The sequence below is a fragment of the Xiphophorus maculatus genome, chromosome 21 (genome assembly GCF_002775205.1).
Source record: "Xiphophorus maculatus strain JP 163 A chromosome 21, X_maculatus-5.0-male, whole genome shotgun sequence".
In the NCBI taxonomy this organism is placed as follows: Eukaryota; Metazoa; Chordata; class Actinopteri; order Cyprinodontiformes; family Poeciliidae; genus Xiphophorus; species Xiphophorus maculatus.
The window spans coordinates 11454188-11480980 of record NC_036463.1 but is presented as its reverse complement, the minus strand read 5'-3'; the positions used below and the strand labels follow the sequence as shown (position 1 = coordinate 11480980).

At 38.1% G+C, this 26793-nt stretch overlaps 1 protein-coding gene across 1 annotated transcript in view; it reads right to left on the bottom strand.

Moving 5' to 3' along the window:
• Positions 1–20259, bottom strand: part of prex2 (phosphatidylinositol-3,4,5-trisphosphate dependent Rac exchange factor 2) — a 103332-nt gene extending 83073 nt beyond the window's left edge. The window contains exons 1-3 of the mRNA XM_023326301.1: positions 19809–20259; positions 2674–2745; positions 1290–1412 (exon numbers count right to left, since the gene is read on the bottom strand). Coding sequence (XP_023182069.1) covers positions 1290–1412; positions 2674–2745; positions 19809–19946 — 333 coding nt within the window. The 5' untranslated portion in view covers positions 19947–20259. The remainder of the gene's footprint in view (positions 1–1289; positions 1413–2673; positions 2746–19808) is intronic.
• Between the last annotated feature and the right edge of the window lie 6534 nt (positions 20260–26793).

The window sequence follows — 26793 nt, the reverse complement described above, 5'->3', positions numbered from 1 at the left end:
TGATTTATTGCTTATAAATGCATGTGTGAAAATGAAAGTAAACACCAAAGCTTTTTAGTAAATAAAACTTTTAGAAAGTCTTCAGTATTGCATTGCTTGTTAATTCACCTTTTTATTTACATTGTAGGGATTTTGAAGGCTCTGCTGAACTTGAGAACCCCAAGGAAAAATGGCATATCATAACACTGAGCAGACATATACTGTACATTGTGAAACTCTTTTCATTCATCTTGAAGGACATAATGTATTTTGTGGTGAGAGTCTGTGCGTGCATCTGAGAGATGAGGGTAGAGGGGTCGGGTCTTCCATCATATACTGTCATCTGTCTTGAAGCAATATGACCAGCAACTTTCCACCAAAGCTATTCAAATGACACCCCATGCTCCATTGTCTTTGAGAGTCGACAGCGAGCCCAGATCACACAGCCTCTAAATCACTGACTACAAAGTCACAGCAGACCAATGAAAATATCCCCGTCTGCAGGCAAGCTGCTGAGCCCCAGCGATAAAGACGGAGGTCGGAACAACAAGCCGGGTCCTTACAAAACGTAAAATTCTAAAGTTAGCGCATTAATATCTTTACTGAATATGTTATTCCTGGAAAAATTTTAATAAATTTAGCGTGGGGTTTCCATTGGTGTAGTTCAAACGAGTTAAGACAAACTGACGCAAGCGTGAAACTCAATGGATTACCCCAATTATCATCTATCAACAGCTAACTGGATTATTTTTTTATGGGAAAGTTCTTGCATGAACAAAAGATTTCTACAGCGTTGCAGAAGAGCAGTGTCTAATATGTTTTATCTCTGTGCACTCACATGATGACTTCTGACTGAATTACAGTCATAAGTTTTCAGTTTTTAGCTTTGAAGAGCAGCCCACTCCCTAAATCAAATCATCTCATAATAAACCTTCTGCCATCTGTACCGCAGATAGATCGTCTTTCTTTTCACCTGTCTCCAACAGCGGAGAGCAGAAGTCCAACAGAAGGATGCTCAGATTTATTACACGTTAAAACCTATAACATGCCAGTACGCCTCAAGGCTCTGCATCAGAGTAATGTGATATATTGGCTCTTTGATCGGTATATCAGAGCCACAACCAGAATGTCACACATGTGCACCGTCTCATCATGAGTAATCCAGAGAGATTAATTGATGACATGTGGAGTATTATTTTATTTGCCGTTGTGCTGTGGTAGACCTTAGTTTGCTTTTGGAGGAAGTTTTCAGATTACAAAAACTGAATCAAATTTAAAGCATCCAGAAGAGGAGAAAAAAAGCTACTTACAAAGTGCAAAAAGCAGCGGCCGACTTCGTGGTGAGCATGAGGGTCAGGCTGCAGCAGCTCCTCCACCATGGAGAGAAAGTCCTTATGGATGGCCAGAATCTCCTCAATGTTGGAGAATAAAACCTGACAGGTGAAAATGCTCCATTTTTAACTAAAAACAAAAGCAACTGCGTTTCACTGTGGCAGTAATGTGTTAAAAGTTACAGTATGCAACTTTTATTAAAAAAAAAGTTTTTTGCAGATTTGTCAAAATTGTCACTATGCCATGACAAAAAAATCAAGTTCCTCTGCCTTCCCCCTTTGTTCCTACTGCAATCTGCAAAAATACATAGCTCTGTCAGAAACAACCAATCAGAACCAGGAGGAGGGTCTTAGCGCCATCAATCATTCTCATGTATGCGCCACACACACCCATCCCTCTCCGCAAGGGTGAGGGTGTTTGAGAATAAAACCTTATTTATTTTTATAGCTTGTTTTTCAATTAAAAATAGAATTTACTGTTGTACACTGATTATAACTTTTGATTGTTTATGCATTCTCAAATATATCTATACAAAAATAAAATTACACTAAGGTGGAAGCTTTTTATAAATTATTTATTTAAAAGTTGAAAACCATTTTTTCCCCTTCCACTTTGTAATTATAAGTTTATAGGTTATGACTTCATTTGAAAAGCAGGGTAGATTAATGATGTTTTTTCCTCATCAGTCTTGCGATAATTTTAGTATACCCTGATGTTACTGTCTGCTTAAATAACATCAAAGCACGAAAATCAGAGCTCTTTCATTGGTTTTCGGGGTTAAAACAAATGTTGAAGATGGTATGCAAACAGCAAAAACAAAAAACAAAACAAAACCAACAAAAATAAAAAAAATAAAATTGGAACTTTGATCATCGGGTTTTAACTCTGGAGGAGTAGATGTCATTTTGCCCCTCTGTGACACTGCAGCCATAATAACTGCCTGCTATCTAAAAAAACCCTCTCTGCACAGCATGTTCCCAAACAAAACCTAACACACGGGGACATATTCCAAAACACGGACGTGCAGTAAATATCCTCTGAATGCCTGTTTACCTCAAAAAGTAAGCAAGCTCACAGAGAGGCTCCCACTGCGGCGGAGCATCCTTTATTATCCTACAGCCGAAATCATTTATAAATAGATTAGATATTTGCAGCCGTTTCCTGCATCGCCTACATCTTTCTCCATTCAGAACTTGGCTAGTTAAAAACAAAAACAAAAAAAACACTCCTTACTAGGACCGATTTAGTTTTGCATGTCATTCCAAACTTTTCACAGATTGAGCTATAGAATAAATAAGGTTTCTCTGGAATGTTGAGGGCAAAAGTTAATTACCTTCAGCGTTATTTCACCAGTCTGCTTACCTTCACCGTTTCCTCTGTGATGTTTTTGTCGATTTTGGTGGCTGCGTATTGGTTGAGGCGATGTAGGAACACCTGAAGAAAAAGCAGAACAGAACAGGGATTAAATTACTTCAAGGCCCGCTAGATTTGACACTAATTGGGTATTGTTGCATATATTCACATGTACAAAACATTTGCAATCCTCACAATTGAAATCCGATACCTCAAAACACAGTCGTCTATAATTGCAGAGCATTGTATTTCAAAGGTAGCATTAAGCAGCAATTGATGTAAGATGGAGAGGCCGACAGAGTGTGAACTGTGATGGATGGAAAAAGCTTTTACTCTAACATTCCTGTAGGAGTCCAAGTCCCATGGTGCTACACAAACACCAAAAATCTCAATTAATGCTTCAGAGCACTTTCTGAAAGTGATAAATTAACAAGGCGCATTTTAAACCTGCTCTCCAAAATGTGACCAGTGTGAAAATGACTCATTTCCTGAATTCTGCCTGGAGGAGAGCTTTGAAAGAAGAGGACATCCATCATCTGGAATTCCACAAAAATCTTTCTGTGTGAAATTGTTGGTGTGCAACTTGGCAGAAAGAAAAAAAAAATCTATTCGCTCATGACTGATGCCTGTCCCTTACTTCAGGGAGCCTGGGATGCATACCAAAGCAAGTTAAATCTTTGAGTTGGTACAACGCAGAGGATAAATTACATCACACAGCTGAAAATTTTAATCCTTTTCAATCTGATCTCCAACAAAGTTACAATCTCTGATGTTAGAGCTGCTCTTTTTTTTGCCAGAGAGCAATTTAAATTGTATTTTAGGTCTTTTTTTGGGAAGTGAGGTTCTGCAGTGAAGTTATTAATACTTAAGCAGCAAAAGATTTTGAATTGGACAACCTTATGCTGGAGAAACATACATTTTGATCTGAAAGTCAAATTTAGGGTTTAGGGTCAACTGTCCTATTTCCCAGATTATGTTAGCGGTAACAGAGAATAGTCATGGAGAGCAGAGTATTCGTTGCCTCATGTTTGCAGATTATGTGGATCTGTTGGCATCTTCAGCTCATGAATCTCAGTTAGCACTGAAATGGTTACCAGCCTTGTGTAAAACAGACAGGAAATGAGTCAGATGGACAGACGGATGGACTCTGAATGCCATACGTTACAAATAAGATACAGACTACTCAGAACAACTCCACTTCAACACATTTGAGCATGTCTATTCTTTTAGGGAAAAAGTTCTATGAACCAAAATGAGAGGAAGCAATCCCACACAGAACATTGTGGTCCTTTGAATTAGCAAAATTTGCACCCATTCTGCTTTTGCATTCAAGCAAAATCTGAAATGTCATGAAAGGTCTCTGTGCTCACAAAGCCAACGCTTTATGACAGATGGCAAAGGAGGCACAGTACCACAGATTCTGACAATTCACCAGAACACACCCTTATTTATCAGTGACAATAAAAAGCAACACAGTAAACACATGACCAAATAGATAGAAGTCTTTCTCAGTAGTTAACCTGAACAATGGGCATCCATTTACCACCCCACTGAGGGCCACAATGCCATCTGTCACCCGATGTAGCCTCACAGCAGGCCCTCTGCCCTGAGAAAACTAGCATAATACATCCAAAAAGCATGTAAAGGGGTTACTTTAATGAGCAGCCATGCCAGGAATTATTCTTTTCAAACAACATCTCAGGATTGTGAAAGTTGAGAGATTTCCCTTGATTCATTTACAGCAGATGTTGAGCTGCTGATACTAATTCAGCAAAAACCCATCAACATTTCTCACTAAGTACATATTTAATCTCCTGTGTTAAACTTATATAAAAAAAGCTCACCAAACATGCAACAGAAATTCTCTTAATCTCACTATTTTGATGCAAAGGATCCCTTCAAAAAGAGCAGCAAATAAGCAAGTGAATAAACTGAGGTTAGTGGTTGGAAAAAAAGGCCGCGCACATAATCAGGCTCTTTGTTGTAGGGCAACTCAATGCTGATTACCATTCTGTAACTGCCTTGCCTTGCAACTCTGTCACTCATGACCATTAGCATCTAATTAGCAAGTCTAATACATGAAAACACTAAACAGGGTTCCCCTCTAGGACATTGCAAATGCCTGACAGTTCTTGGAATATGTGGTAAAAAGGGGAAAATATGACTTTCTGTCCCGTCTCTTTAGCTTCTCTGTCACTGCTTCTCGAGTAAAAAAAAGAAGAAAAAAAAAAGTACACTCAACAAAAAGCAATATCTGCATTTGCAAATAATTATTTGTAGTAAATAGCTGTAGCTAAATGGGGAACATTTGGAAAATGTAACTGTAGAGAATTTTCTGATATTAAAAGCATTAATGGAATGCAGAGAGATCAATCCAGATTGGTCAGAAATAACACATTAGCATTTTAAAGATAAAAGAATGGATGTCACATGAGGTGTTGCTGTAAAACGGAAACCAACTTCTTACGGCATGCCTTCCAACCTCAAAATAGATAAAAACTGTGAGAAGTAGAACTAGATAAGAGCTAACAATCTTTGTTTTATTTCTTGATGTGTGCATGGCTCAATAAATAACTTACAGAGTACCTCTTCTAAACCTTGGTTAGTAACCGTCGCAACTTTCCTGGACAGCAAACAGAAAACTTTATTGACAGTGACAGGAAAAAGTGTTAGCATGACTATGACCCGTTTTCCAAGCTTTTATTACTTCCAAGCAACTGCAAAACTACAGAACTCTGCAGCAAACATATTGCACACACTAAAAAGATTTTGTACGTTTGCCTTCGCAGCAAATAACAAGAATAAAAGAAAGAGAATAATGTTTCAGTCAATTTCTGTCCCTGAGCACCTAGCCATAATCACCTGAATTGTCACTATGAAAGCTGAGAAGGTGGCTGCACATTAAAACCTCATTAAAGTTTTCATTATGCTACAGAACAGATGGGTTTGATGAATACATTAGGCCAATAACTGCATGCGGCAATTCATGTCATTAATCAACACCGGCCCACATGCTGCGGGCAACAAAGACATGGATGTGGAAATAACTGTTGCTTCATGCTGAAGTGGTATTTTCTGAAAAAAGGTCATAATAACCTGAACTTTTGTGGTCATGCTTAGGGACGGATCAATATTAGATTCTCATAGTATGACAGCTCTGAGGGGGGAAAAAAACAATAACAAAAAAACATGTTTTCACTGTATGAGTGTTTGATTATGATCCTTTTCAGCTTGAACACAGGTGAGCGTTTGATTGCTCTGTCAACAACAGCTTGAGGGCCTTCCTTTTACGTTTGAACAGAAAACTCCTGAGACCATTAAAAAAGATGAGAGTTCAGGAAAAGCTCCAAACGCAAAACGTGAGAAAGACACACAGATAGTAGCTGCAAGGTTAAGAATGCAACAATGCTCAGTTGTTTGATGTTACTAACAGCCATGCTAACTTCCATAGCTTGTCAACAACACTGTTTATTTTACTGGTAGACATCCTAACTTGACATGTTTAAAACATTTTTGCCATAAGATGATAAGGTATCTATTTTTTAAATACCTTTTATTAAAAAAAAATAGAGAGAAGGTTTTGTTTAGCAGCAGCTTATTCCCTACTTAAGCTAACTTAAAGCCAACAGTAAAAAGCAGAGCATGTTGGAGGTCACAGGTCTTTGTGTTTTGCTTTTTTTCTACGTTTCCTCTCTAATTACTTCTGGGTTTTAGTTAGATTTTTTTTTTTTTGTCATATTCAGTTGTTTGTTTTTGCCAGTATGGTTTTGTCATAGTAGTTAATTCCTTTTTGTTTAGTTTCTCAGTTTATTCTTGTGTTCTGTGTGTGCATTTTGCTTTATTTTTCTTGGAGCAGTGTTAGTCTCTTCCCCCTTGGTTTGTAGTTTTTGTCTGTCTAGTGTGGCTTCCTTTGTGCTAATTATTCACCTTCCCACAGGCTGTCTGTTTGCTCTCTTCACAACTGTTCCTAATCCCCTTTTTTACCTTACCTGCATTCAGTCTCATTCTCCACTTTTATAAGTATATAATCTCCATTGTTGACATTGTTCTTTGTTGGTTCATCTGCTCTGCACTGATCTTGTTTTATCTTTTTAATTTGCATTTTGTTTCATTAACTTCAGTTCCCCTTCCTGGAGTTTTTGGGCTTAAACTTTATTTTTGTGAATTTATTTCTGTATTAATAAAAATCCTTAGTTTTGCTCCACTTCTGCCTCTGTTTGCCTGTGTTTGGGTACTCCATAACCCAGTATCCCATTTTGTGGCAGAGCAGGTGAAGCACTTCAGCCTCAGTAAAATGAATTAAAAACACAAGACCATTATGAAGCAAAATTCCTCTGGCTTTGAATCAGGCATAACTGCTGAAAACTCATACCTAGTCCGGAAAAAGAATATTGGTTCATGCAGAGTGACTGAAATTCTTTCTTGTTAAATAAGAAAAAAATCAGACCACAAAATTGGAGGGTAAGAATAGTTCAGGATACTTTTACGAATGGATATTACATAACATGCTCCTCTGGCATCTCTTCATCAGAATGCCAAGATACAATCAACGGAAGCCAAACTCCTCCCCTTTAAACGTTTCCAACTTTGTCAATGAAACAGATGAATCACAGCAACCGAGTCTGGCAAAACAAAGGCCACTTGCTTCCTCAAGTAAGTAAACCAGAGATGATGTCACAGAAGGACAATGATGGACATTCCCACGCTTCAAAACAAATTGCTTACTGTTTATTAGCCAAGCCAGAGCATGTCTCTGTGTCACATTGAGGTTATAGTCCTTGGAAAACAAAGCAGAAGAAAGGCTCACACGACTCAGGAGAACCACCCATAGCAACGTACGAACCTCCAATCCAAAATAAATGAGTAGGAATCAAACAGCAGGCCAAACATCAACATCTGTTAAAGGATTTAAATCAGAACAAGTGGATGACTGAATAAGAGTACAACTCAAGTTTGATTAATCATGCAAATTTTCAATTTTAGATTCTCATGAACTCCAGTTCACGAGGAGTAAAGATATTAAAAGCAATAGCACATGTGGCACCAGTTACAGAGCATGAGTTTAACCATTTTATTTTGCAGAATGTGGAATCTGTTGTTCCCACTAGAAAAAACTTAAAATTTTGCTTACTGGTGTGGATGCACATACTGTACTTACATTTACACTACTATCGATGTCACAAATAGTAAAAAGAAATTTGGAAAGAAATGAAAACAATATATTTATGATTTTGTTTGTGTTGTCATTATAATCCTGTTTAAGCAACTTACCCATTATGTGTAAATTCATGGTCCGATTCCCTTTCAGAAGCTGAGAAGTTTTTATAACCACTGCTCTACATAACCTCAGAAAGAAATATTATTAGAATAATCAGAATGTTAGAAAAGTGTCAAAAAAAATGTGAGACGTAAACGGTCCAAAGCTAGCGCCAGACACAAACAGCCTCTATGTGACAAATCCCTCTGTTGAGCTCATTAACTCAACAGTGGAAGTGCTGTGCATCTCTCTGTGTGTTTTTCCTACTATCTATATTCTTCCTAGAATTGCAGCGTAAAATGCTGTGATAAAACACAGCAGGTAACAGGTGAGCAAGCAGTTCAGCGCCCTCTGGCAACAACCTCTCAAAGCACTTTAGTCACTCAGCTTGCTTTGGATTAAACGAGAGCAGAGCTGGAAAATCAACAACGAAAGGGACAAAAAACACTTACAAAAGAGTCTTGGTTTTCTAAGATAACATTTAGGTGAGAAGTACGTGTTTTATGTCCTGCGCTGCAAATTGCTTTTCAGCCCAAGGACAAACATAAAGAGTTTAATTTTCTGCACGATGTCACACAAACAGACCAAATTCCCACAAGAAAAAAGTTCTGACCAAAGACTAAGACGAAAACAGAAAAGAAGTTCATTGCATTGACCATTATGTTAGAAATGACTTGTTTGTGGTCACTTGTTCTAAAGTTGTATCAGTCATTCAGTGGTTATTAGATGTGTGTGAACAAAAACTAACCATATACCAGATGATTTGCGTGATCACATTTTGTAAGTTTTACCAGATAATACTTTGTAAGCTTTCTGGAACTTCATGTGACCTCTGTTTATATTAACATAATCTTCTTCAAGCTGAGAAACAAAGCAAATTTGTATCTTCAATGTCTACTCCTATCAGTAGGTCTGTTGCATTTAGCTACACACACCTGAAAGAGCATGCACACACACACACATTTTGGATCAAATTCCAGCAATTTCACATGTGCAAAGGCTTGGCTGCCCACAGGATTTGCAATTAGAAGTCCAGCCTATTTAAAACATGCGTGCCCAAGCAGATAAACATGTAATGTACTCTTGATTAATTGTGCTGCGTGAAAGATCCCAGCACTTTGCAACCTTATATGTAGTCTAAAAAAATAATTAGGATTTAGAGAACTAATGATTGACTTTAGCTGCTTTTCTTGGGCTGCCAACAAAAGAACTTGGTGACAGAAAAACAGAAAAAGCTAACAACTGGGCGTGCCGTGGTGGCGTAGTGGTTAGCGCGACCTGTATTTGGAGGCCTTGAGTCCTCGACACGGCCGTCGCGGGTTCAACACCCGGACCCGACGACATTTGCCGCATGTCTTCCCCCCTCTCCTTCCCCGTTTCCTGTCAGCCTACTGTCATATAAGGGACACTAGAGCCCACAAAAAGACCCCCTGGAGGGGTTAAAAAAAAAAAAAGCTAACAATTGCATTTGTGAGAGTATTTATGATTCTCTCACATGAAACTCAGGTTTTGTGTTTGAAGTAGAATTTTTAGGCTTTGGACATGACATGTAAGAAAAAAAAAGTTTAAAAATGATTTACTTTGATGTTTTTGTCTATTGGTCTGAACCTTAAGAAAAATAACAAAACAAGCTTGTTCATCTAAGAAATATGTACAAGTTTAATTTCTATGACTAATCCTTGCTGAGCTGTTTGAAGTTGACATGCAAGTAGAATTAACATGAACACAAGAATCTTCCAATAGATTTTGCTCTTTGAAATTTCACACTTTACCAAACTGTGATTTCTACATTTCTGCAGCAGTTTTAAAAACATTCTAGATATTTAAATAAAACCATAACCATCACATATCAAGAAGTTGGATTGCCTTTCTGTATTGTAGTATGTCTTCTCTTTTTTTGGTATCTAAAGTAATTCAATTTGTTTTTATTTGAGCTCTATACCACTTCTTTGTAAAAACTCAAAATAACAAATGATTTAAAAAAAAATTAAGAGTGTTTTAGTGAACAAAAAAGCAATTACAGCCCAATTCAACATTTTTGGACAGGGGTATATTTAGCTTCAAAAACAGAAACACTCACAATGAACTTCAGAAAAAACAGTTGTTGAAAATTCAAAGAGAAAGTCCATACGATATTTGAAATATAAATCATCCTAAAAAGCCATTCTTTGACAGAAATTATAATTTTTATCCAGTAGCTATAAAGAATGTTTTTATTGTTTTTAAAACTTATCCAGATTTCAAGATCCAGATCATGATGCTAATGAAACTAGAAGAGCGAGAAATCTCAAACAAATTAGGAAGAGAGGTTTTGAACTGTGAAACTTAATTAGAGATGGGAGGAGAGACTTGCTGCAAATGGGAGATGGTCTTTGGTGAGCCAGCTTCCAATTTCAATGTGTAACCAAGCAAAGCATCATCCTCTGATGTTCAGGTGATTCCCAGCAGGGCTGCACATCAGCAAAATCTTATTGATCTACAAGATGACTGAGCAAAACTGTCAGCTTGCTAATCCATGGCGCTCTCCCAGTCAAGATCGCCTCACACACTGCTACTGTTAATCTGATTTCAAAGCTTCCATGCCATCTGCAGAAAGGGGCTCTCTGCCATGCTGAGAAGCAGGCCTGGCAAGTAGGAGTGAAACGGGCAGAAACTAAACTGGACACCGTCAGGGAAGAACTACGGCCAGCTTCTCCCTTCGACTTCCTGTGTTTGCACACAACCAAACTCTGGCAGGAACATGTTCGTCATGTGTTTGTCGGGAAGTAATCAAAGCCTGGGGCAGCATACAGTAAAGTGATGATGATGGTTTTATCAAAAGTGTAGAAATTTGAAAGTATAATCAAAGATATGAAGCAGAAGTGTTAAAATGCTAGGCTGGGGGAAAAAATACAAGACAGAAATTAATGTCTGCAGCCAGAGAGACACTCACTGGAGTCTTTAAACCTCTACAGTAAATCCTATTCAGCAACATAATTAGATCATTTAGAGAGAGTTTCCCATCAAGTCGAGCAGGACAGAATTGCAGCAGCTGAACTCTGACATGAAGGCTGCTCACAGAGCTACTGCTAAGCCCAGAATTGTTCATACTCCTCAGACTGGCTTAAAGTAATCCTTTAATTTGACCACCATGTTTCTTCTGATTGGAAATAATATTACAGTTTTGGAATGGCAGGACCAGACTTAACTGAATTTGGAACCAAACATTAGGGTAATGGGAAGGAGACCTGTTTCCGACCTGAAAGAACTGGAGCTCGGTGCAAAGATAAATAAATCACCAAGAACCCCCCTGGAAACATGCAAAAAGTTAGTCAGCAGTTATTAAAGAGGTTTGATTGCTGCAATGCCAAAATAATTTTCCCTTGTTTATTAAATAGGCAATAAATCATTTTCACCTTGCCTTTCAACATGGATTTTTTTCTCTTTCACAAATAACACCGTTCCTATATTACCTTATTCTCATTTGTGAGATAACTGACTCATATCCTATCAGGAAAAAAAACTATTTGGAGACTGAAAATAATTCTGACTCTCGCAGGACCATAAAAGAATTATGAGCTTTTGTCAAAAAACCTTGTAAAACACAGTGGTGGAGGCATCATGCTGTAGGGATCCTTTTATTCAGAGAGACAGGGAAGCTGGTCATATTTATGCTTATGGATGCAGCCATAAGCACAGGCAATAGAAAAAAAAAGTTTGGGGCCAAGAGACTTGAAACTGGAAGAAGAGTGTCTTTTCAAGCAAGATAATACAAGGGAACTCAGTAAAAAGGTATGTTGTTGTTTTTTAAGCAATGTATATATTTTTTACAAGTATGCACACTTTGTTGATAGGTAATCCTACTTGAAGTTTTACAGTTGTGACTATAATGTGGCAAAATGTGGAGTTCAAGGAGAAAACTAGCCTGGCCATTGTCTTTCTGTGCAATACAAAAAAATCTCACACACAACGCAGTCTGGGCTTTTTTCCCTTCACTTAGATTCCCTCCAGTAGATATAACGGGCCAATGAGCGAACCGAAGGAGAAGTTGTGAACGACGTCCTTGATTTTTGTGCTGTTTCAGAATTGTAATAGGCTGTAGTTTTAGAAATGGCAGCTGAGGAAGTGAAGGAAGCAGTACAGTCTGTTTTGGCCACGCTTCCAAATATTGAATTAACATCAGCATTCGCCTTGTTCAGCTCAGCTCTTCTCTCTCTGTAGTTGAAGATGGTTGTTTACGGTTCAGGCAATTTCCAGTAAGCTTCATAGCCTTGAACTGGCACATACACCACAGGCAAATTTTAGCAATTGAGTCAAATGTAAAACCTTAGAGTTTGTGCCTCCAGGGAGCAATCACTTCTCAAAAGCCAAAAAATGACACAAATAGTGGCTGGTTTAGGTGAACGCTTACATTAGCACAATTTCAGTTAGTATTTCAATCTATTTTTGTATCCTATAAAATTGGCAATGTTCAGGAATACACTCTCTGCACAAACATCTGAGCAAGTGTGCGAATGTCTTTGACATAAGTGTGGAAAACACAGTCCCTTGTGAGGATGGCCCTGCTACCCCCATCCTGACAAGTGTTTGCTGCCACTGTTTTATGCCATGTGACCAGACACCTGCCACAGGCCAAATCAAAGGCCGCCTTCTCCTCTGGGCTTATAGACAGCAGCACCTCTCTACAGAGAGTGTGGTGCTGTAAAGTGCGGGAGTTATAAGTTTGCATGTGTGCTCTCAAGCAGGAAGTATGTAGCACAATGTAAAGACGGGGAGGTCCAGGAAGGAAGGAAATCCTGCTTCAAAACTGGCATCTGTGAGGAAGAAAAACTGAAGCACTCAATCCACGGTAAAGCCCCACAGGAGAGAGGGACAGGACTAAACAGAACAGATATTACACACATCAAAGATTCAACTCAAGCAGTTTGTTCCATGAATTAATCATTTTTTCACAAATACAGGAACCCACTTTTGGCAAAATTGCATTTAAAAACTTACTAAATCTCTAATCTTCCATTGTGTTTCTGTGTTTGTAATGATGTAAAGCACTTTGAAATGCCTTGCTGCTGAAATGTGCTATACAAATAAAATTTGATTGATTGATTGATTGATTGATTAATCTCAGCATCTAGATGAAGGATTATTCATTATTTCAACCATTCGAGACTCAAGCCTGATCCAAAAATCTCTGAAGGAGAGGAAATCTTACTTACTAAAATCAGTCCTCAGGATCCAAAAAGGCAAGTTTGATGATACTTACATTGATGTAAGCCTGCACTGTAGAATGAATTCTCTGTCAAATTAGAAAAGTATCAGGCAAAACAAAAGGCACACTATGAAAAAAAAGTCATTTTGGAGTCATAGATTCATATCGTAAAATGGGGGTTACTTAATGTGGAGACTGTGAAATTGAAATGCAAGTGTGCCACTTCATTGAGTTCAGAGGCCTCACAGGGGAGACAGACATAGGAGAGAGCCTGACTGGATACATGGAGCAAATCTAATTAAAAAAGGTTTAAAGAAAGAAAAACAACACATCTCACCTTGCTTCCCTTTCACCTCTGCTCTCAACACCTGGGAGATTATTTAGCTGGAACTGACTTTCATTTAGTTTGGATTGTGAACGGAGGTCAGGATCCAACGCAGCAACACAAAACCATACAGCTCTAACTTCACAGGCACAAAGTAGAAATTTTATAAGGAGAAAGCCGGAAAGCACTCCTCAGTTTCCAAAAATGTGGACGGACAAAAATTTGTGGAGTGCTGCTATGGGGATACAAATAAAGCCAGACATGAAAAAACAACTATGAAGCATTTAAAATTGTTCAGGTTTGAAGAGTTTAACACTTGACTCCTCCACACCTACAGTGTGTTGTTATACAAGGGGGAAAAAAGGATCAAACATGTACAGAATCTAACACTGCCATGTGGGGTGGAGCTGCATTGTAGAGTGTGCTTATATATATACTTTTCAATAAAACAAACAGAAGGAAAATTTAGCTATTTTTAGTTCTAACTAAAAAAGTTAACATTAAAGGTGAACATTGTGACAATATTTGGAACATTTTGGCAATGTTTGGTTGTAAAAGGTTATTACTTGATGACAATCTGAGGGAAAGAACCTGATTAATGTCAGTAACCTGCTTCCTGGCCAATGCTGTTCTATGACACTGAAGTTGTTGGGGGTTTTGTTTTTTCCAAATTTGAATGTAATTTGGTTACAGCAATATTGTACCAAAGCATGACAATCTAACAAAAATGTAAGTGATATGCATTTTATATAATCACAAAAAACAATAATTGGTCATAGAAATCAAGGTATTTTTATTCCAAAATCAGCTTTCAAAGATTATAGCAGAGAACCTTATGACAGCCAGATAGAAAAGAATTAATAGCAGTTAAATTAATTGGTTATTATTATGACTAAATATGATTACTATTATAACTTTATTATATCTGTGAAGAGATTGCACCTACCTCCTCTTTATGATCTCTAATATAATAGAATCAGTATTTTGGTTACTTGTGCTTTCTTAAATACATCTTCAACCCAAAAGATCCTTTTACTTAACACACAAATGCCATTTGTGCTGTTTCTTACGAAAGAAAAAAAACTGGATGGTAAGTAAAGTATTGTGCAGCAATCATGAGTTTTGAAAAAAAGGAAGTAATTAGGGAATTAAAACAAGAGCAATCAAGGTCCATTATGACGACAAACTGATGCAAGTTAATGTTTAACATCATGCTCTGGGAATAAAGCACTCAATTTTAGTTTTAATCCCCGCTTCCCTAAACTAGTTTTGTAAAATGATTTATTGACCCTAAAAGACAACAGCATATGATGTCATTCATACCTAAGAAGTTATGACTTCTTTTATTCTAGCATCTAAAAACTCAAACAACATCTCAAAATATTTGTCACTTCTAATGACTGAAATATTGACCAAGCTGCTGGCCCATCCATGCTCTGCTTTCCAGTTATATGAGATAAAGTCAGAGGCGACAGATCAAGGAGGGAAAACTATTCTTTTTCCTAGTGACATTCTCCAATACATTTTAGATTTTTCAAAAGTGCTAACAGAACAGAAGGAATACTTAGACACTTCAGTGAGTTTGGCCCCAAGCAGAAGGCCTAAACCATCAGGTGCCTGAACCACTTTACCTGACTTCTTTCAATGCAGAGGAAAAGCTTCTCACCACATCTCCAAGGTTGGGTGCAGTATCTCTGAAGCAAAGGTCTGCAACCTCTGGCTCTTTGGACCTTCATCAACTTGGCTTTTAATAGCAAGCTAATAATGAATAATCAATACACATTTTTAAATAGAGATAAACATAGATAGACATGACGACAAATGCAGGTTTAACAACATGATAGAATAAAAGGCATCCATCTTCTTTTTGCCTTTTTCCCCTTTACATTAAAAGAGTAGAAATAAAATTCCTATTGTAGATTGTAGATTTTTACTAAAAAGTTTAAGACGGTTGCAAAGTAACATTTGTAGCTCTTTGGAGATAAAGGTTGCAGACCCCTGATCGAAAGAGTAAGCTTGTATCCAGGATGCTGATATTTTGAAAGTAATTCATATCTCATGGCCATAGATGAAAGTCTTAATGAAGACATACAAAGCAGTTTTACCTTAGTAATGTAGACACTAAGTCAATCTGTCTATTCATTTCCTGCTCAATTAAATCATCCCTTCAGGAATGGGACACTAACAGACCCTCTGTGCTTAAAGCAACCAACCAGGCAATATCAGTGAAACCTTTTTCAGGTTGGAAACCATGTCCTCAAATTTGTAGAAGCTCTTTATAGATTTAACTCTTGGCAGAAAACAGCTAAAGATTCTGGTTTGAAGATGCCAGCAGAATCATCTGCAAAAAAAAGAACAAAACAAGAAACTCAGAAGTTCCCAAACTACGACTACGCCTTGAGGTGCTGTTCATGAGCATCATGAACAAGCTTCGTGACAAGATGAAGCACCCAGAACAAGCTCAGAGGAACAAGCTTGACTTTGTCCCAATAATGCAAACACAACTCTTGCTTATAGAAGAAGCATTGTCCTTAGGTACCCAAGTGAAATGTCTTCAGGGTTGCAGATACAAGGAACTTCTCTAACCCTTTCAACAACTCTGAGGACAGAGATCTGGCCCACTGTTCTAAAGGAAAGTAGCTTCTCCATTGTCAAAGATTTGACGACACTACACCAATCAAACTAAAAATAGAGAATTGATTAGTAAAATATTAAAGCCACAGTAAGTAATTTTTATTTTTTCCATATTTATTGAACTTGTCATTTTGTCGTGACAGTGCCAACTGGAAATAACCAATCAGAGCCACTCAACTGCTCCCTTTCTTCTCTTCCTTCCCAGCTCCCTTGCTCTCTACTACCACTACAACTTGTCACTGTCAGCAAAGCCTGTCCTGAATGCTAAGGCTAGTTAGCATAACATTTCTCCACCATTAGCACATTTAGCAGCGCATTCACAAGGTTGATGCTCCTCCTAGCCCTCAGTGGTTGTTTTTGTTTGTTAGCGGTGCATTTCTTCAAACAGAAATAGCAGCACAGGGAAGAGGTGGAGGAACTGTCTCACAACATACTGTCATGACATGTTGATAATTTAACAAATATCTAAAAAAAAACAAAAAACACATTTCTTATTAAAGTTACACATTTCAGACTGTCTTGATTTCTTTAACACCTCTACAACACCTGAACTTACAACGTTCCCTGCAGAATAACAACATTCCTTCAAAAAATGTCCATTCTTCCAATGTTTTGATGTCAGAGTTTGTGTCTTCTGTTATCAAAGGGGAGGCAGGCAAACATGACCTTGTTTCTATTTTGCAGGAAAGGGAAGGAAGTACCAACATCTCAAGATGACCATACAGGAAAAGGATAGGAACAAGATTCTGTGACCTTCAGGATCATAATATGCAGAGGCATGAATGTCTCTGGCCCCCTTCCTTGACCTAACCACTGTCTGGATCAAATGCTACAAGCAAACAAAAAGCAGGCAGCCTGGCTCCTGCTAAAGTGACTACTCTATTCAGGAAGTAAACAAAGCTACAGCACAGAGAGCGAGACATAGAGTATCCAAATGCAAACACACGTAAAAATGGTTTAGTGAACTACCTGAATCTCTGGGAGGCAGTAAATGCTCTTTGCCTGTTTTTGTCATTAGGCCTGATTTTCTTGAACTTCCTGCTGCCCTTTCTGCAGACACAACACTGATAAAAAAAAAAGTAATAGTGACTTGCTGGTTGACTAAGGCAACATCAGCATAAAATACAAAATAGCTAAACAGAGAAAACCTTCTTCTTGTTTAAAGGTCTTAAACAGATGTAGTTTTTACCTAGGAATGTTTTATAAAAGAATGACTCAGTTGTCTTTGATCAAATATATTTAATTTCTGTTGATTTATGGTCTAAAAATGGTTTTAAACATTGCGCTCACTTTAAAGATGCTTTTGTTAAAATGGGATCGAAGCAGAGGGCCCAATTAATCCATTACCAAGCCCAAAGGAATAAATTAGCTTGTGGCATAGATCTTCCTCCAGAAGCAGAACATAAAAGATCTCCCCCCACACACTGAAACCTTTTTGCATTTTCTCTCTTTAGATCTTAAAATGCATGTGGACGTCGGAGTTATTTCACCATTTGGAACTGTGAATAAATTATGAATACAAACATTTTCCAACCTCTAGCTTATTTTTCCATATTTGTCCAAACCTGAAAAATCCTTAAATCAAATTCCAGACTATTCCAGGCTTCTTTAAAACTGCATAAGAACCCTATTATCCCAGCACGTCTTTAAGCAGAATTTAAATTTCTTCTTCCTATTGAGCCACTGTTGAGATTGGCTGTCATTCTATCAGCTCAGAGCAGTCCAAGACAAACACCTGCTTTCACCTCCGTCCACTATCACAAGTTATAACTGTCCATTATGCGAGATATATATACACCAGCCTTTCCCTGGAAGCTTCTTCTGCTTTCAGATTATTCTGGAAGCTTGATGTATTTAAAATGTGGGGGAAATTATTAAAAGAAAATTCCAAGAAAAGTCAAAATTAGACTTCTGAGTATCGACACTGTGAAGATACAATCTTGATTTTCCCACAAGAGAGTGAGAGACGTACACTATGGGCTCAGACTTTCCCAGAACAAAAATCTCTATGACCTGAATGTTAAAACATGTGTTTGGGGGTAAGCATTGTGTTTTGGTCCTCCAGATCAGGAGAGGCAATCTCTGCACCTCAGTTCAACCTTACCAACCGACCAGAGCCTCATTGTTCTGCAGCAATTTCTAACCTCAGAGGAATTCCTCCTCCAGGAAATATGGCTTACAAGAAGCCCAGCCGCTCATACCCTTCACCCTCCTGGCACTATCTGCTCTGTGATCTGCTTTTCCCTTTCACCCCCTCTAATAATATTCTGCCTGCCTCTGTCCCTTCAGGATTAGGACACCCAATAGCAGCATAGACAGGGGGCGGCTACCCTCTGACCTGTAGACACACAGAGAATTGTGACTCCTATCTGGCTTGTGTTTGGGAAGCAGGGGTCCTGTTATTCCTCTGATCAGATAAAGGTCTGTCCTGTGACCTTTCTCCACAGTAGGGCTTTTCTTTGATCGTCTTTAATATCTTCCATAAAGCTCACCAAAGTCTCCCCAAGAAGACCAAACTCTTAATTTCCAACAACCTAACTTCTTTCAACACCATCATCAGATAAAACACATTGAAACCAGCCCCACTCGTATCAATCTGAAGCTTCTATCCAAACATTCTCAACCAGAACAGAAAAGCCTCACAAGGATCTGTCACCTCTGAAATTAATCCCTGCCACAGCACAACAAGGGAGATAGAGGAGGGGTGGCTGCATTCCCTACAAAGCCCCTATCTGTTGTCGATGCCAGATAGTGCTCCATCCTCTGTTTTCTTCTCCTTCTTTCCAATTGGAAACATCTGGACGGTGGTGGCAGAGGATTTGATCCAGATAACCGTACATCACTGAAGCTCAAGCATTTTGCCTTACAGTGTATCCTACCCAACCTAACTTTGATGCACAGCCATTAGAAGGACAGTGTGTGCCTCGAGTTATGTGGTGGCAAGCCAGGTGTTATCCGCATTCGTGCTAATGGTTTTCATTCGAGTCCACCTGTGATGTCTTTGGCAGAGCTTGCACCATATGGATCTGATAAGATGGGAAATGCGTTCTCCCATGTTGCAAGAGATGTCATTACGGGATACAGTTGTAATCCTGCACATGACAAGAATTAGTCAAATCGGTGTGAGAAACTCCATTATAGCCAGTTAGATTGGATGGAGGAAGTCTGTGAACATTAATGTTCAAGTTCTAGATTTAGATATTCTGTTTGCAATGAGCATCTCAGTTGACTTGTGAAGGCAACTGGCTGCACTGGATTTTATTTGAGGAAAACATCTCAAAGAAAGTGAATGAATATGCACATATGCCTATTTACATGCAGATGGATATGCAGACTCTAACACTGCTGCCAGGGTTACACCATGTTTTGTGAGTGACCTGCCCGCCACACTATGAGCCTCAAACATCCTTGGGTCAAACCGAGAAGAGGATCAAAGCAGAGTTCTGGCTGTGCAACTGCTCTTCCAATTTCACACTTGCAAACAAACAGAGATCTTAATCAAAAGGCCTGCAAGACAAACGATAGATAACCTGAATGCAAGACAGCAACGCGCAAGGATAGATGAAACCCTGTAAGACTTTAATGGGTCCGTTGTTGCTCTGCAAGGCAGATGCACCATGCATATTAAGCAGATTGTCTGCTTTTACTTGTTTATTTGTCAGGGGATAATTGGTTTGAAAAAAAAAAGACAAATACAGTCTGGACTTTTTAAAAACTCTTCCTACATATTATGCAACACTCACCGAGAGGAAGTCCAGTGTCCCAACATAATCCCGTTCAGTCTTTAAAAGTTCATTTAGGACGCAGACTCGCAGCCGGAGTTGCTTCTCCTGGTCCTTCCCGCTTTCAGCTCTGTGTTCACTTCTGCTTTCTTCAGTCATTCTGAGGGAACTTGTGGATGTAAAGAAACGCTATTTCCTTCAGCCGGTCACGGTTTCACATCACCAAGTTGAGTTTAGATGCGGCAGAAGAAAGTTCGCAACATGTTCAGATCTAGCAACCGGTGTCTGCGATGAGAGTCCTCAAAAAGTCCGGAAAAATGTCAGAATATGCGAGGAAAGTAGCTAAATGGAGAGCAAAAAGTTATATTTAAAAAAAAAAGGCAAAAAAGAAATTAGCACAAGTTGTGTGGCTGAGTAGTGAGAATGAACTGAACTCCAGTTAAAAGTTAAGTCCATGTGACTCCCGAAAACCTTCATCCTAATCCAGCAGCCTTAAAAGTGGGGACCAGTTATGTTAAGTATGCCACAATGCGCACAATAGCTTCCGGTTAAATGTTTCAAAAATAAAGGCACAAGAGTTTCCATTGATTCAAATCGCGCTGCAAATCAACAGACGTCACATTACAGACTTTTACTGCACACAAAGGTCTCGTATGTTTCCCACTTTTGCAAAACCCTGTTAGGGCTCTTTTCTCCTTATCTAAACCAGTTACTACAACAAAAATATTTGTTCCTCTCAACTTATTACTTTGAAAGTCTTAAAAAAACAAGTCTTCTTTTCTCTTTGTCTTTCAGGAAACTAGTTTTTATCTTAAAATAATTCAAATCATTTCATGGGCTCATTATTTGAAGAAACTAAGTGAAATGCGCTTAAGTTGGAATACATTTATATCAGAAAAAGATTTTAAAATTTTAGTGGTTATTTTTGAAAGTTTGTGCGCATTTCTAATTTATAAAGTCATTTTTACATATTTGCTTATTTTCACTTTATGCACATATAGTCCTAAAATCTCAACAAGAAGTAATCTAACAGCAGTTAACACTGACCCATGCAGGTCAAGTTTCATTCAATCAAAAAGCTTTTCACGTAGAAAATAAAAGGAAACCAGCATTAAATTTATATTTCTTACATTTGTGTCTGTTTTAGATTTGTTTGATGTATTCATTTTGCTTCAATATGAGTGTTATTGGTTCCTTATACATCCTTTTTTTCTTACTCATGTTCTCAAGGCGTAGCTATGTAGGGAAGGATTTTCTTGTCTTTTCTTTTTGTGCACAATGGGGTTTTGGTGCCGTTTTCCGGTCATGATTTTAAACATGTTTCGCCACCAAGTCGCGAGCAGCCTGGATGAGAATCAGTTCCTCTAAGTCAGAACCTGTGTTACTCAACTGCTGGACTGTTCTCTGCAGGTCAGAGTCAAGTCTCTGCCTCAATAAGAGGAGTTCAAATACCTTGGTGTCTTCGCTTCAAGATGGTAGGACAGAAGACGGATCCTCATCTGCAGGGATTCGTGAACCAAGCTACAAAATTTAATCTACCTTCCAACTTTCACCAACAGTTTTGAGATAAGAATAGGATCCGACATATAAGCATCTGAAATTGTCTTCCTCACCCTTTGACATAGGGTGAACAACTCCATCATCTAGAGGGAATTCAGTACAGATGCTGCTCCTCCACTTTGAAAAAGCTAAAATGGTTTAGGCAGCTGATCAGGAAGCCTTCGGTGTGCCACGTTTAGGATGATTTTTTTCAATGCAACATTCAGTGCTTGTTGCACTGAATGGAGTATCCAGGGCAGAACCACAATTTTCTCATGGTACCATGTTTCCCTAGTGATGTGTGAATGCCTGGGGAGAGGGTTGCTGGGATAGTGATCTCTGGATTTCCAAGAACGGATTAAAGAACATATCAGAACATGTTTTTGGCATTTTTGATAGGTGTCACCAAAAAGCTACCAAAGAACTATTTTATGCTTCACAAAGCATAAAAATATTGCTCCATCCCAAAATGTTCAACAGCACTTGAACATTTGATTAATGAATGTTCTTCTTGTTCCCTTTGCATCATTCAAGCTTCATCTTCTTTTCTAAAGCATGTCTCAAATGGGTAAAAGTGGTTCTCCGAGTTTGGGATGGAATCATTTGTCAGTTTGAGGAGAAGAGAAGCTGACAATGCAATCAAGACATTAATGAGTTATTGATTAGTCTGTATTCAGGCAAATGTTGGAGTTGTAGTAAGCAAAGTTGTAGGAACAGAAATCCATAACCTCAGATGAAATATGCATGATGCATTTGGTGGAACAAAAAAGGAGCAGCTTGAATGGGTCATGTCCTCTTGCAGCCTATGTACACTGCTCAAAAAAATAAAGGGAACACTCAAATAACACATCCTAGATCTGAATGAAAGAAATATTCTCATTGAATACTTTGTTCTGTACAAAGTTCCATTTGCACAACAGCAGGTGAAATTGATTGTCAATCAGTGTTGCTTCCTAAGTGGACAGTTTGATTTCACAGAAGTTTGATGTACTTGGAGTTATATTGTGTTGTTTAAGTGTTCCCTTTATTTTTTTGAGCAGTATATATATCTACCAGTTGAATGTGCACAATATTTCCCAAGGATTTAACTCCTGATACAAACAGTAGGTTGGATGCAAAGAATCATTCTGATATTCAGTTTGTATATTTCATGTGGAAAAAACTGCTCACGTACACAGTCTCATCTCTTGCCTGAGTCAGGCACAGACAGCATGATCTGCACTATGAGAGTCTTCCTTGTCTCCTAATGGCTGCATCTCTCTTCAGAGTACTCACTTGGCTCCAGTTTCCTTGCAGAGAACGTGAGCACAGAAGGGAAACCTCTTATTTTCAGAGGAAACAGGGTGCAGGTGGCCGGAGAAACGGAAAGAAAATGTGTTCACGGACATGCTGTGATATGTCTGGGACTTTTTTTTAAGGAGGAAATGTTTGTTATTCTTTTGGCGATATGACTAGATGGGGGGAGAGGGGGGGTACAGTAAGGCTATTATAATAGCCTTTTACAGTGTTTTGCAGCAGTACTCACACTTCGTGAGCATGTCCACATTTTGTCATAACACAACCACATATTTTATTGTATATTAGTGGGATGTTAGAAGCGCATACTTGTAAAGTGAATCATTTAAAAACTATTTGTGGCTTGTATATTTTAAGGGTGGTGTTAATTAAATCAATTGTGTCTCAACAACCTTTGCACATTTAAAAAGTCAATTTTATGCCCATTCTTTTTAAACAAAATAAGTCATTCTCAGTCCGATTAAACGAAGAGCATCAACTTTCAAACAATTTTTAAAATGTTGCAGCTAATCAGCTGTGTTCAGATCTGCTCTCTGATCGAAATCATTCCGTTGAACCTCTGGTTTAGGGTCAATGTCTTGCTGGAAGATGAACCTATGTCTCAGTCTTAAGTCCTTTGCAGCCTCTACAAGGTTTACTTTTAAAAAAAACAAATTCATATTCATTCGATGAATTACATATTGCAAGTCTGTCCTTCCCTGCAAAATATTTTTAAAATGAGATTTAAACAGGGGCTTCATAGCCTGGTAAATCTTGTCATATTAATCTGAACAGATCTAAAACTGCAGTTAGACAAATTTAACAAGCAATGAGCTGCACAGATCACAACAATGATATTTAATTAAACAGCATGTGTTTAATTAGGACAGAGCCTCCATTTGCTCGGAGCTGAAAACTCCCCGGGTGCTCCTCACTAACACAGAGCCGAGGCGGCCTGTCGAGAAGTCGGCTAAGTGTTTGTGTATTGAATTAGATACAGCAAAAGTCGTTTTGCGCCCGGATAAATAGAAATACATCAACACTAAACCCAGCTCTACATTCTTAGAGAAGATTTCACTGAAAGCCACTATGAGGAGGCAGGGATTAGCATCTCAACTACTGAGGATTCAGCCCAATCCTTTTTTTTGCAATAATTTCATGCACTTTGTTACACAAAAGGCCTACTTTATCCGAGTCCTCACGCCGCAGAGCTGCTGCAGGTTTTAGAGTCGGTTTTGTGATGAAGACGTGACTTTCAAACACATTGATCTGTGGTGTACTCTGGTGGTCAGATGTGGTACGACAGCCTTCACACGAGTTTCTGGTTGAAATGTTCGCAGTGATGCTTTGTAAGAACCACCAGAGGGCGATGTTGTATTTCATTGGATTAGAAATAGACATCTAAATGGATAGAATCCTTCGTTGGAAAATAACTGAAATGAGGCTACTTTAAAAAAAAAAAGGCACAAAACTTGGGAAATATTTGCAACAGAACGGTTACATTGTTGCTTTATACAGGTTGATACATTTAGAACATCATTCTACACTATTAGCCTTTACCACTCCTGACATTGGCCTGTTGAATTGCTACTGGTGACATAAAGTCCTCCTTTCTTGAAGCGTTGAGAACAGCTGCAGGTTTTTCACGATTTCCACGGATCTGTTTTAATTATCAGTTCATAGAAAATACAAAAACAATGCATTTCTTGCATAGCAGGATAATCAGTCTAATTTTGCTGATGCATTTACACTTATACAGATCCAACTTATTTCTAGGCAGCATTTAATGTGTGTACAAAGTATAAAACGAGTCAAATTAAATTAAATTTACAGAAAAATTACTTGAATTAAGTAAACGTCTGCAATAAAGAAGTCATTCTAAGCCTCAGAGTTAAACAAGGTTACAATCACTGTACTGTGGTTAGTTTTCACTAATGCGTGGTGCAGTGGTGCGCAACAGGTCAAGATAAGCGGCGTAATAGAGTCCTGTTATGTTGCAAACACCAACTTATTTGTCCGCAAATATAAAAGGTCTTTAGATTTTCTAGGTCAAAGTTGTGTGCTTTTTATTCACTTATATTTTTTTCTACTCAGGAAGCTCACAAAGATGCTGGCAGCAAAGAATATACAGTCCTGACCACAGGTAATGTAAACCTAGTTAAATGAAACGTGTAGTTTTAAAATAAAAGACCTATTCAAGCACCATCAAAATAAAAACTAAAAGAATACTGTCCTGTTGCTAACAGCTGAACAAAGGGGTTATGTGATGTGAAATAAAAAAAAAATGAAACAACCACAAACTTCCAGCGACCTGACATTTGACTGCAGGACTTTCAATGACAGAAACAGCTTTTCATAGTTTTCTATGGCTTTTAATAACCATCCTGTAGCAATTTGGTCATTTCTAACATTCCTCTCTTGTTTGAAACCTCTCAAAGTTTTAAGGTTAATCAAATATTTCATGCAGTTTTTGATTTTAGCTCAGTCTAGCCTTTTTTAAATAGGACATAAAGCAGAACAGAGAGAATAGCTGCTTTTGACTTTGCTTTCTGTTTTGCCAGACTAAAATTTTGACAATTTGACAAAGTTAAAGTTAACAGAATTGTATTTTTAAAAAGATTAAATGATTGCTCAAATCAAAGCTATCCAAACCAAACTAACCCTCTGATGTAAATATCTGTTTGATAATGTGAAACATTTAAACGTAACAAAAAAGCAAAAAGAGGAGAAATCTATAAGGGAACAAATATTTATTCATAGCAACACATTCAAGTTTCTCTAGAAGTCAAGACTTCCATGATGTTCCATCTCCTCTCTCATGAACATTTGATCAAAGATGTGCACTTATAACTCTACTCAGGGTCAGTTTCAATCTGTCATGTCTTACGGAGTCCCCATGTTTTAACTAGAGCCTCGCCCCAACAGACGCCTCTACAACCTGGTTGTCTGACTGCAAGTATATCAAAGAGGCTTTTCACAGTCCTCAGGGCACATTCAGAAGAGAAAATTGTGATTTACCAGCCACTCAGAGACTTGTGAACTGGATTTAGATTTTATCCTGAACACACACACACACACACATTCACATCACCACAGACCACAGCCCAAAACCCACAGCGGCACCACATACCCAGAAATGCAGTCCTGCATATTAATTACACCATGAAACAAACTCCAACCATCGTAATACGTAACATCACCATACCAATCCATTTAAATAAACACCCAACTTTTACATTCCAGTTTTTTTACTTGCTCTATAAGCCCTTTCAACATCACATGCGTAGAAGGGAGAAGATTTTATGAATACGCTTCTGTGTGCAGCTGCTACTTAGATCCACATAATTCCGCAGAAGTTTAATGTTAGTTCTGTAAAGTGATTCCTTTAAGAAAACTCTGCTTCTTAACCATAGAAAATTCAACTTTAAGTTGTAAAAAAGAAATAAAAATCAGCAGACAAGTGCTTTTATACAACTTTAGAACCACTATGGCATTTATTCACTGAACAAAAATATTAATTTTTTAGCCTTTATTTAATATTTTTATTAGATCAGGTGAAAACATCTCTTTTTGGCCTCCATGTTGCTAAGAGGTTTGTTAATAATGTTCAGAAAGACCTTATGCTTCATTTTCAGCTCTTATTTCAAGCGGTTTCAGGCATTAGGTGCACCATTATGAAATACTCCCCACCTCCACAGATTCTGTTTGGACTTTTAATCTTAACAGTACAGTGAACTTTTCAGGTAAACAGGACCCAAAGCATTCTGAATGTAGGAGAAGAAACATGCATGTAATCAAAACTCCATAATCCTGAACAGAAATAAATGGAGCTGCAACAAACATTTTTTTTTAGTCTTTTATACTGAGAGACACAGTCTGTGAGTCATGACGGTATAAACAAAAACATTTGCAGTGATGACATTAATGCTCACAATACTAATACAAATAAAAAGAAACAGCCCTAAGACTGAGCCCTGAGAAACACCATTTAGGAGAAATTCACATCCTCCTATGTGAAGAATGGAAATTAAAACATTATGGATTTAAAATTAAATCAATATAAAGTAACTACTTTTAAAGCAGCAGTATGCGACCTTTATATGTTTTCACAAGGAATTGTTAAAAAGGATAAATTTTCTTAAATACACATCATGTGAGGTGCAGACAGGGGAGTAGGACCAAAGTGCAGACA